General features: G+C 42.4%; 1 protein-coding gene across 1 annotated transcript; it reads left to right on the top strand.

Annotated features, from left to right (window-relative positions):
- The first annotated feature begins 4144 nt into the window (after positions 1-4144).
- GPR1 (G protein-coupled receptor 1) lies at positions 4145-5494 on the top strand. The gene has a single exon (XM_017536889.2). It carries the CDS (start codon positions 4173-4175, stop codon positions 5238-5240), a length of 1068 nt encoding a protein of 355 aa, XP_017392378.1. The 5' UTR covers positions 4145-4172; the 3' UTR covers positions 5241-5494.
- The last annotated feature ends 7598 nt before the right edge of the window (positions 5495-13092 follow it).

Genomic DNA, 13092 nt, shown 5'->3' with positions numbered 1-13092 from the left:
TTAATAGAGACAGGGTTTCATCATGTTGGTCAGGCTGGTATTGAACTCCTGACCTTAGGTGATTCACCCACCTTGGCCTCCCAAAGTGCTGGGATTATAGGCGTGAGCCATTGCTGTCAGCCCCTTATGATTTCCTAATAACATTTTCTTTTCTCTAGCTTACTTTATTGCAAAAATAGAGTATATAAAACTTACATAAAACCTACAAAATATGTGTTGACACTTTATGTCATTAGTAAGGCTTTTTATTTATTTATTTATTTTTTTGAGATGGAGTTTTGTTCTTGATGTCCAGGCTGGAGTGCAATGGCATGATCTCGGCTCACAGCAACCTCTGTCTCCCAGATTCAAGCAATTCTCCTGCCTCAGCCTCCCGGGTAGGTGGGATTACACGCATGCACCACCATGCCCGGTTAATTTTGTATTTTTAGCAGAGATGGGGTTTCTCCATGTTGGTCAGACTGGTCTCAAACTCCCAACGTCTGGTGATCCACACGCCTCAGCCTCCCAAAGTTCTGGGATTACAGGCGTGAGCCACCGCGCCCGGCCAATAAGGCTTCTGATGAACAGAAGGCTATTAATAGTTAAGTTTTGGGGGAGTCAAAAGTTATATGCAAGATAAGTTTGATGGTATGTTCCTGTAGTCTCAACAACTGAGGAGTCTGAGGTGGGAGGAACCTTGGGCTTAGGAGTTTGAGTTTAGCCTCGGAAACATAGTGATACCCGTTTCTAAAAAAAAATAATAATAGGGCCAGGCATGGCGGCTCACGCCTGTAATTCCAGCCCTTTGGGGAGGCTGAGGTAGGTGGATTACTTGAGCTCAGGAGATCAAAACCAGCCTGGCCAACATGGTGAATCCCCATCTCTACTAAAAATACAAAAATCAGCCAGGTGTAGTGGCACAAGCCTGTAGGCCCAGCTACTTGGGAGGCTGAGGGAGGAGAACCTCTTGAACCTAGGAGGCAGAAGTTGCAGTGAGCCAAGATTGCAACACTGTACTCTAGCCTTGGCAGCAGAATGAGAGAGTTGGTCTCAACAATAATAAGCCTGGGCATGGTGGCTCATGCCTGAAATCTCAACACTTTGGGAGGCTAAGGCGGGCAGATCACCTGAGGTCAGGAGTTCAAGACCAGCCTGACCAACAAGGTGAAACCCTGTCTCTACTAAAAATACAAAAATTGGCAAGGTGTGGTGGCGGGTGCCTGTAATCCCAGCTACTAGGAAGGCTGAGGCAGGAGAATCACTTGAACCCTGGAGGTGGAGATTGCAGTGAGCCGAGATTGTGCCACTACACTCCAACTTGGGCAACAGAGAAAGACTCCATCTCAATAATAATAATAGGCTGGGCACAGTGACTTACTCCCGTAATTTCAGCACTTTGGGAGGCTGAGGCAGGAGAATCCCTTAAGGTCAGGAGTTCAAGACCAGCCTGGGCAACATAGCAAGATCCCATCTCTACAAAAATAAGAATATTAGCCAGGCATGGTGGTGTACTTCTGTAGTCCCAACTACTTGCGAAGTTGAGGTGAGAGAATCACTTGAGCTTAGGAGTTTGAAGCTGCAGTCACCTATGATTGCACCATTGCACTCTGGCCTGGGTGACAGTGGGAGCCTGTCTCAAATAATAATAATTAAAAGTTTTATGTGAATTTTTTTTACTGTGTGTGGGGTCAGCACCTCTAGGCACCCCCCATGTTTTTCAAGGGTCACCTGTACTTACCTACAATGTAAGATTTTTTTTTCCTTTTATGAAACAGTGTTTCACTTTGCTGCCCAGGCTTGTCTGAAATTCCTGGGCTCAAGCAATCCTCCTGCCTCAGCCTCCCAAACAGCTGGGATTACAGGTATCTGTAAGATTCTTATGAGGATCAAATTAGATCATACATGTCTGGCATCTAGTAAATTCTCAATAACATTGACTATTATTTTATAATAAATTGTTTTAATAACAACAATTATTATAATTATCTGCAGAAAGGTAAGTCAGAAAATGTTTCTAAGAAAGGTGGCATTTGAATTGAATCCTGAAGAACAAAATGTTACTGGGCTAGGGCTGGGAGGAAGTGAATAAATTGCTTTTGTTTTTTAATTATGCCCTGTCAGATTTCTCAGAAGGTTTTAGCTAGGATGATGAATGAATTCAGTGACAGTCAAATTGAATTTGAGAAACCCATGAGCAACACAGGATGTTTTGACCTCTTTATAATCTCAAATTTTACGTATTTGCCTCATGTATGATTGTAGCTCCATGAAATGAATATAGCTACTAATCTTTTTGCTGCTTAATCTTCAATACGACAGATAGAATAGCACAAAATAAAATGGAAGATGCCAGAATTGCACACAGTACACTTTTATTCTGATTGAAAAACTGACATTCAAGTCTTCTTAACCCAGAAAAACTGGACTTGATGAGAAAAAAGGGAGGTGGGTAGGCACAAAATAAAACTTACTTTGGTAGAAATTATAAGAGACAAAATTTGGTATGGACAAAAATAAAGTGAAACTGATTAATAAATCCAATCTTTGGCCAGGCGCTGTGGCTCACACCTGTAATCCTAGCACTTTGGGAGGTTGAGGCAGGTGGGTCACTTGAGATCAGGAATTTGAGACCAGCCTGGCCAACATGGTGAAACCCTGTCTCTACTAAAAATAGCCAGGAGTGGTAGCAGGCATCTGTAATCCCAACTACTCGGGAGACTGAGGCAGGAGAATTGCTTGATCCCAGGAGGCAGAGGCTGCAGTGAGCTGAGATCACACCATGCACTCCAGCCTTGGCAACAGAGCAAGACTCTGTCTAAAAAAAAAAAAAAAAATCCAATTTTTGTCATAAATTATTGTAGAAAAGAATTATTTCTGTAAGGTAAAAATTTAAATAAAGCTTAATTGCATTCTATAGGAAATTAATATAGAAATTAAGTGGCCATAATTAAGTTTATTCCAAAAGCTACCTTTGGGATGAAAAGCCATTCATATTGATATAATTCTGATTACTCTGTTTGGTTTCATAAACATGGACTCAAAATATCCTTAGAAGCAAAATCTTGGGTCAAAATCTCCAGTAACATCCAGGTGGAGGGGTCTAGGAAGTAACTGGAACTATTTGTCTAGAGCTTAAGAAATCAGGGCAACAACAAATCCAGATTTTGCAGGAAAATTTTTGTCTTGAGGTGGTGTCCTACTCTGTTGCCAGGCTGAAGTGGAGTGGCTCAATCATAGCTCACTGCAGCCACAAACTCCTGGGCTCATGCAGTCCTCTTGCCTCAGCCTCCTGAGTAGCTGAGACTACAGTATGAGCCACCAGACTGGGCTAATTTTTTTGTAGAGACAAGTTTTTGCTATATTTCCCAGGCTGGTCTCAAGTGATCTCCCTGCCTCAGCCTCCTAAAGTACTAGAATTACAGGTGTGAGCCACTGTGCCTGGCCGAAATACAGATTTTTAAGTTATCACTGTGTAAGTATTAATCTGTTTTTTTTTTTTTGCATCTGCCATAAAATAATAATGCATAGTAGGAATCTAATAAATGCTTGTTGAATGTTAGACTCTCTCTAGTCAGCCCTACAAACATTATGAACAGAAGAATTTTAACATTCATTTTAATTTAGCAATTACTAAATACTTTATAAAAATGTACTTTCATAGCTGGGAGAGTGATAGCCGAGTAAAACTGAGGCTCATCAAGACTTGAACATATGGAGTATAACCACAAGTCCCATCAAAAAATATACTATGTTGGCTGGGCATGGTGGCTTATGCCTGTAATCCTAACACCTTGGGAGGCTGAGGCAGGAGGATCACTTGAGCCCAGAAGTTGGAGATCAGCCTGAGCAATATAGTGAGACCTCATTTCTACAAAAAAATTTAAAATTGGCTGGGTATGGTCGTGAGCACCTGTGGTCCTAGTTACTGGGGAGGCTGAGATAGGAGGCACTTCAGCCTAGGAGGTCAAGGCTGCAGTGAGCCAAAATCATGCCATTGCACTCCAGCTTGGGCAACAGAGTGAGACCCTGTCTCAAAAAAAAAAAAAAAAATTACTATGTCTGGTCTATAACCTGAAATATTTTTATCTTCATGTTCCTTATTCACTAACATTTTATTTTTCTTTAAAATTTTTTTTCTGTCTTTTTAAATTTGTTTCTACAGATTTCTTCATTCTCCACTTACCAAGGTCATGGGAGATATAGAGGAAACATTATTTGAAGAATTTGAGAACTATTCCTATGAACTAGACTATTACTCTCTGGAGTCTGATTTGGAGGAGAAAGTCGAGCTAGGAGTTGTTCACTGGGTCTCTCTGGTGCTATATTGTTTAGCTTTTGTACTGGGAATTCCAGGAAATGCCATTGTCATTTGGTTCACGGGGTTCAAGTGGAAGAAGTCAGTCACTACTCTGTGGTTCCTCAATCTAGCCGTTGCGGATTTCATTTTTGTTCTCTTCCTGCCCCTGTACATTTCCTATGTGGCCATGAATTTCCACTGGCCCTTTGGCATCTGGCTGTGCAAAGCCAATTCCTTCATTGCCCAGTTGAACATGTTTGCCAGTGTTTTCTTCCTCACGGTGATCAGCCTGGACCACTATATCCACTTGATCCATCCTGTCTTGTGTCATCGGCATCGAACCCTCAACAACTCTCTGATTGTCATTATATTCATCTGGCTTTTGGCTTCTCTAATTGGTGGTCCTGCCCTATACTTCCGGGAAACTGTGGAGTTCCGTAACCATACTCTTTGCTATAACAATTTTCAGAAGCATTATCCTGACCTCACTTTGATAAGACACCACGTTCTGACCTGGGTGAAATTTATCTTTGGCTATCTCTTCCCTTTGCTAACAATGAGTATTTTCTACTTGTGTCTCATCTTCAAAGTGAAGAAGCGAAGCATCCTGATCTCCAGTAAGCATTTCTGGACAATTCTGGCTGTGGTTGTGGCCTTTGTGGTTTGCTGGACTCCCTATCACCTGTTTAGCATTTGGGAGCTCACCATTCACCACAATAGCTATTCCCACTATGTGCTGCAGGCTGGAATCCCCCTCTCCACTGGTTTGGCATTCCTCAATAGTTGCTTGAACCCCATCCTTTACGTCCTAATTAGTAAAAAGTTCCAAGCTCGCTGCCGGGCCTCGGTTGCTGAGATACTCAAGTATACCCTGTGGGAAGTCAGCTGCTCTGGCACAGTGAGTGAACAGCTCAGGAACTCAGAAACGAAGAATCTGTGTCTCCTGGAAACAGCCCAATAAGTTACTACTTTTCCACAAATCAGTATAAAGCTTTCATATGGGTCCTCTGATGAATGCTTTCAGATTAAAATTGTTTCCAAGATAGAGAGCTGACCCTACTTTTATTGTTTTTATTTTTGGTCACTATATAGACATCACGTTTTTGGGTGGATATAAAACTTAGGAAGGATCCTCTTGACTCCTTGTGATGTGGCAATAAAAATTTTTTAAAAACTAAAAATACACCGGGCGTGGTGGCTCATGCTTGTAATCCCCGCACTTTGGAAGGCCGAGTCAGGCGGGCCACAAGGACAAGAGATCGAGACCATCTGGCCAACATGGTGAAAACCCATCTCTACTAAAATATGATAATTAGCTGGGTGTGGTGGCAGGCACCTATAATCCCAGCTACTTGGGAGGCTGAGGAGGAGAATCACTTGACCCCAGGAGGCAGAGGTTGCCGTGAACTGAGATTGCACCACTGTACTCCAGCCTGGTGACAAAGCGAGACTCTTGTCTCAAAAAAAAAAAAAAAAACTAAAAATACTCAGGAAGGATCTGAATAATTATTTTCTGCAACTTAAATAAAATGCATCATTCTTGCTAATTATACCATGGTGAATTAATCACTGTTAAAGCAGTGTCAGTTATTTTTTAAATAATAATGTTTCTAAAAACTTAATATTAAATATGTGATTGGCCAGGTGACCTTTGGGAGGCCAAGGCAGGTGGATCACCTGAGATCAGAAGTCTGAGACCAGCCTGACAAACATGGAGAAACCCTTCTGTACTAAAAGCACAAAATTAGCCAGGCATAGTGGTGGGTGCTTGTGATCCCAGCTACTCAGGAGGCTGAGGCAGGAGAATCACTTGAACCCAGGAGGCGGACGTTGCGGTGAGCCACGATTGCACCGTTGCACTCCAGCCTGGGCAACAAGAGCAAAACTCCATCTCGATCAATCAATCAATCAATGATTAATTTTTAAAATGTTAAAATGTTTGCTTAAATTCATTTTAATTTTGTACAAAGAACCTAATTTTTTAAATGCAACATGTGTACTCAATTTCTTTATGTAATCTTTGTATACACATTTGTGAATTAAAATAATAGTTGGTTATCTTAAAACAACTCTTCTAGTTAATGATTTGGGGGGATTTTTTCTTCTTTCTCTCTCCCTTTCTAACAGTAGGAACAGCCTTTATTGGTTGCAATGGGAAATAAAAAAGGAGGGAATGTGACGACTCATGTTCCCAGGGCAGTGTCCACAGAAACCATCACCACACTCCAAAAACACAGCTAACTAATGATGCTTAATAAACTGCTCCCAAACTTTGTTGCTTAAAACAATTTATACTTGTGATATAATTTTCACAATTCTGAGGGTCAGGAATTCAAAGAAGTCAGGAGGGAGGTTCATCTCTCTCTGCTTTGCAATGTCTGGAGCCTCAGCTGGACTAGATGATACAAATCACAGCTGGCAGCTGCCTAAGACATCCCTTCCGTCCCTCCCTCTCCCCTCTCAACACAGCTATCCCACCATGGCACTTCAGGGTAGCCAGACTTCTTATGTGACAACACAGGGCTCCAAGAGACCAACGTGGAAATTTCTAGTCCTGTTAAAGGCTATGATTGGCACTGGTACAGTATCGCTTCCACAGTACTGTCAAAGCAGGCATAGACCAGCTCAGGTTCAAGGGGAAGAGACATAGATACCCAACTCTCAACAGGAGGAATGTAAAAAAAAAAATTGCACTCATCTTTAATCCTCTACAATATCATTATAAACAGAAACACTTCTTCAAGAATTCTGGGTATCAAGTACCTATCAATAGTAGATTGAATAAAGAAAGTGTGGTACGTATACACCATGGACTACTACACAGACATAAAAAAGAATGAAATCGTGTCCTTTGCAGCAACATGGATGGAACTGGAGGGCATTATCCTACGCAAATTAATGCAGGAACAGAAAACCAAATACTGCATGTTCTCACTTGTAAGTGGGAGCTAACACCGGGCACGGTGGCTCATACCTGTTATCCCAGCACTTTGGGAGGCCGAGGCAGGCAGATCACCTGAGATCAGGAGCTCAAGACCAGCGTGGCCAACATGGTGAAACCCCATCTCTACTAAAAATACAAAAATTAGCCAGGCATGGTGGCACACCTGTAATCCCAGGTACTTGGGAAGCTGAGGTAGGAGAATCACTTGAACCTGGGAGGTGGAGGTTGCAGTGAGCCAAGATGGCATCATTGCACTCTAGCCTGGGCAACAAGAGCAAAATTCTGTCTCAAAAAAAAAAAAAAAAATCTGAGCGCAGTGGCTCGTGCTTGTAATCCCAACACTTTGGGAGGCTGAGGTAGGTGGAGCATGAGATCAGGAGTTCAAGACCAGCCTGATCAATATAGTGAAACCTGGTCTCTACTAAAAATACAAAAAATTAGCCAGGTGTGGTGGCGTGCACCTGTAATCCCAGCTACTCAGGAGGCTGAGGGAGGAGACTTGCTTGAATCCGGAAAGCAGAGGTTGCAGTGAGCCGAGATCATGCCACTGTACTCTAGTCTGGGCGACAGAGCAAGACTCTATTTCAAACAAAACAAAACAAAACAAAACAAAACAAAACTACTGGGTACTTTGCTCACTACCAGGGTGACAGGATTCATACTTCAGATCTTGGCATCACACAATATTCCCATGTAACGAATCTGCACATGTACCCCACCTAACTAAAATAAAATTTGAAATTTTAAAAAAAGGAAATGGGTATGTAAACATGTATAAACTAAAACTAACTGTATATATGAAAACAACACTGACATTCAGATGGCAAATGGACAAGTCTAATTTCAGAATGATTTCAGAAAAAGCATGGACCTATTGATATATGTCACCTTCTATTCCTATATATATATAGACACCAGTGTAAGATCAATAAAGCATACCTCTATATCAGTGACCCCTTCATGGTGCAAATCGGTTGCATTTTAGACTACACACAGATCCCTTCCAAATCACATTTTCCCTAAGGTATATAAGCCCTGGGTCTTGTGGGCAATGGTGCAGGGACCCATCATCTTGTCTTACCACCGTTCTGTTGATAAGTCCCTATGAAATGTTTCTTTTCTTTTTTTTATTTTTATTTTTTTTGAGACGGAGTCTCGCACTGTCACCTAGGCTGGAGTGCAATGGCACAATCTCAGCTCACTGCAACCTCCGCCTCCTGGATTCACCCAAGGACACAAATATGGCTTCTGTTCATAAGTCCCTATAAAATGTTTATTTTTTTTTTCTTTTTTTTTTTTTTTTTTTTTTTTTTTTTTTTTTTTTTTTTTTTTTTTGAGATGGAGTCTCACATTGATGTCCAGTCTGGAGTGCAGTGGTGCAATCTTGGCTCACTACAAACTCTGCCTCCCGGATTCACGCGATTCTCCTGCCTCAGCCTCCCAAGTAACTGGGATTACAGGCGCACACCACCACACCTGTCTAATTTTTTGTATTTTTAGTTGAGAGGGTTTCATTATGTAGGTCAGACTGGTCTTGAACTCCTAACCTCGTGATCTGCCCACCTTAGCCTCCCAAAGTGCTGGAATTACAGGTGTGAGCCACCGTGCCCAGCTGAAATGTTTCTTTCTGAAAAACTGGATATGTTAGCCTCTTTAGCCTCTCAGCTTCCTCAGACTTCAGTGGTAGGTTGGCATAGTCTTGTGCACAGTGGAATGGGTTTAGAAAGTGAGATTAAACCTGCATTAAAAACAATCCTAAAATAAGGTAGAAAATAATAAGTACTATAGAGAGCCAAGGAGAAGTTTGCAAATTGTTCAGAGGAAAGAGATTGCATCCAACTGTGGAGGTGAAGAAACACTGGAAATCTATATCCTTGTCTTTGGGGTTTCCCAAAGATCCTCCTCTTATTCCAGTCCCTGCTGGTGTCTTTGTCTTATCTGACTCTGCTACTCACTACAAGTTTAAAAACATATTTCAATTTCTATAATTTCTCAATTTTCTTTTGAAAATTATGAAGGGAGCAGTCTTTTTGCCTGCCACCATCCACAGATGTGGCTTGCTCCTCCTTTACCTCCACTATGATTGTGAGGCCTCCCCAGCTACGTGGAACTGTGAGTCCAACTAAACCTCTTTCTTTTGTAAATTGCCAGTCTCAGGTATGTCTTTATCGTCAGTGGAAAACAGACAAATACAGTAAATTGGTACCAGTCGAGTGGGTCACTGCTGAAAAGGTACCTGAAAATGTGGACGCAACTTTGGAACTGGGTAACAGGCAGAGGCTGGAACAATTTGGAGGGCTCAGAAGAAGACAGGAAAATGTGGGAAAGTTTGAAAATTCCTAGAGACTTGTTGAATGACTTTGACAAAAATGCTGATGGCGATGTGAACGATAAAGTCCAGGCTGAGGTGGGCTCAGATGGAGATGAGGAACTTATTGGAAACTGGAGCAAGAGTGGCTCATATTGTTTTAGCAGAGACTGGTGGCATTTTGCCCCTGCCCTAGAGATTTGTGGAACTTTGAACTTGACAGAGATGAGTTAGGGTATCTGGTGTGTAGTAGTCCATTTTCACGCTGCTGATAAAGTCATACCCATGACTGGGTGATTTACAAAGGAAGGAGGTATAATGGACTCACAGTTCCACTTGACTGGGGAGGCCTCACAATCATAGTGGAAGGTGAAAGGGACATCTCACGTGGGGCAGACAAGAGAAGAGAGCTTGTGCAGGGAAACTCCCCTTTTTAAAACCAGCAGATCTTGTGAGACTTATTCACTATCACAAGAATAGCACAGGAAAGTCCTGCCCCGTGATTCAATGACCTCCTACTGGGTCCCTCCCATGACACATGGAAATTCAAGATGAGATTTTGGTGGGGACACAGCCAAACCATATCATTCCACACCTGGCCCCTCCCAAATCTCGTGTCTTCACATTTTAAATCGAATCATGCCTTCCAAACAGTCCCCCAAAGTCTCAACTCATTTCAGCATTAACTCAAAAGTACACAGTCCAGGCCAAGTACAGTGGCTCACGCCTGTAATCCCAGCACTTTGGGAGGCCAAGGCAGGTGGATCACCTGAGGTCAGGAGCTCAAGGCCAGCCTGACCAACATGGGGAAACCCTGACTCTACTAAAAATACAAAAATTTGAAGTCAGGTAGTATGATCCCTCCTGGCTGCCTTGACAAGCTGGCATTATCTGAATATTTTCCAGGCACATGGTGTAAGCTGTTAATGGATCTACCATTCTGGGGTCTAGAGGATGCAGTAAGCAGTGCCCCAGTAGAAACTCTGTGTGGGGGCTCCCACCCCACATTTCCCTTCTGCACTGCCCTGGCACAGGTTCTCCATGAGGACCCTGGCCCTCCACCTGGGCATCCAGGCTTTTCCATACATCTGAAATCTAGGCAGAGGTTCCCAAACTTTAATTCTTGATGTCTGTGCACTTGCAGGCTCAACACCATGTGGAAGCTGCCAAGGCTTCAGGCTTGAACCCTCTGAAGCCATGGCCTGAGCTCTACTTTGTCCCCTTTCAGCCATGGCTGGAGTGGCTGGTACACAGGCACCAAGTCCCTACGCTGCACACAGCATGGAGACCCTGGGCCCAGCCCAGAAAACCACTTTTTCCACCTAGGCCTCTGGGCCTGTGATGGGAAGGGCTGCTGCAAAGGTGTCTGACACAACCTGGAGATATTTTCTCCATTGTCTTGGTGATTAACATTCAATTCCTCATTACTTATGCAAATTTCTGCAACCAGCTTGGATTTCTCCTCAGAAAATGAGATTTTTCTTTTCTATCACCCTGTCAGGCTGCAAATTTTCCAAACTTTTATGCTCTGCTTCCCTTATAAAACTGCCTTTAACAGCACCCAAGTCACCCCTTGAATGCTTTGCTGCTTAGAAATTTCTTCTGCCATGATATGGTTTGGCTGTGTCCCCACTCAAATCTCATCTTGAATTTCCACATGGGAGGGACAGGGTAGGAGGTAACTGAATCATGGGAGCAGGTCTTTCTTGTGCTGTTCTTGTGATAGCCAGTCATGGTAGGGTATCTGCTGGAATATTGATTTAGGGTACCTGGTGGAATAAATTTCTAAGCAGCAAAGCATTCAAGAGGTGACTTGGGTGCTGTTAAAGGCATTCAGTTTTATAAGGGAAGCAGAGCATGAAAGTTTGGAAAATTTGCAGCCTGACAATGTGATAAAAAAGAAAATTCCATTTTCTGAGGAGAAATTCAAGCCAGCTGCAGAAATTTGCATAAGTAATGGGGAGCTGAATGTTAGTCATCAAGACAAGGGGAAAGTGTCTCCAAGGCACATCAGAGGTCTTCATAGCAGCACCTTCCATCACAAGCCTGAGGCCTAGACTTGCACAAGAAATAACAGGAATCTACCAGTAGAAAGTAGCAAACAGTAGAAGGCACTTCTCAGCAGAAACAGCAGTTAATTTTTCAAATTCTGTTTGAGGAAAGATCCAAAGGGTAATATAAAACTCCAAGCTTGGATATGGCTTGGGGACTCCAAGCCTCCTCCCTGGAGGTTGGAATCAGGTTGGTGAGGGAGGAAAATGGATCATCAGAGAGCTAATGACCAAGAACAGGATGGCTGACTGTGTATAGAACAGAGGGCCTGAAGGTGAGGCATACTTTCTACTGGGGTATAGAACTGATGGACAGAGTTGCCTCCCTCTCAATGAAAGGAAGTACTTTGAAACAGAAGGTGAGTCCCAGGGCCACAGAGGCAGGATCGCTGGATTTATGACCTAAACACATTCTAGTCCTGTGACCTTGGCTAAATTAATTCCAAGTTCTAGACCTCTGTTTCCCCGATCTGGAAAATGAGGATAGGTTGCTATAAAAATTAAATGAGTAATGCAGGTAGAGCATTTAGAACAGTGTTTTAGCTCTATAAATATTTGATATATATACTAGCTGGGTTTGTTGTTGTTGTTTTTGTTTTGTTTTTTTGAGAGGGAGTTTCAGTCTTGATGCCCAGGCTGGAGTGCAGTGGTGCAATCCCAGCTCACTGCAACCTCTACCTCCTGGGTTCAAGCAATTCTTCTGCCTCAGCCTCCAGAGTAGCTGGGATTATAGGTGCCTGCCACCACACCTGGCTAATTTTTGTATTTTTCGTAGAGACAAGGTTTCACCATGTTGGCCAGGCTGGTCTTGAACTCGACCTCGTGATGCACCCACCTTGGCCTCCCAAAGTACTGAGATTACAGGCGTGAGCCACCACACCCAGCCTAAACAAATTATTAATCATTAGTTTTTTCGTCATTGACTCCTGCTGATACTTAACATTTTGGTCAAGCTATTTGGAACTCAACCCCTTTACTATGTGAATAATTGCGGATTTTTATTACCATTCATTAAGTTTATTCGTGGTTTGGGGGTGTTTGGTTTTTTTTTTTTTTTTTTTTTTTTTTTTTTTTTTTTGTTTTTTTTTTTTTTTTTTTTTTTTTTTTTTTTTCCAGCATTTTCAGAATTCTCAGGCTCTTTGGTTTTCCAGAAAATGAAGTGCTGCCCTCTGCTGGCTCTCATGATGACAACCTGAAAATGTCTCTCATGACTTGCAGGCTGCGTTGGACTATAAACGTTGCTTAGAGATATTAATCCATGCATATATCTGTTAAAGAAATCCTCTCTATAATATAATTTCCCACAGTCAAGGCAGCCACAACATAAAATCAGACTGAGAGGAAAACTTCTGCTGATACTTAACATTTTGGTCAAGCTATTTGGAACTCAATCCCTTTACTATGTGAATAATTGCGAATTTTTACCATTAAGTTTATTTATGGTTTGGGGTTTTCGGGTGTGTGTGTGTGTGTGTGTGTGTGTGTGTGTGTGTGTGTGTGTGTGTGTGTG

Source organism: Cebus imitator, unplaced genomic scaffold, assembly GCF_001604975.1.
Source record: "Cebus imitator isolate Cc_AM_T3 unplaced genomic scaffold, Cebus_imitator-1.0 Scaffold101, whole genome shotgun sequence".
Classification (NCBI taxonomy): domain Eukaryota; kingdom Metazoa; phylum Chordata; class Mammalia; order Primates; family Cebidae; genus Cebus; species Cebus imitator.
This window is presented reverse-complemented; position numbering and strand designations above follow the sequence as displayed.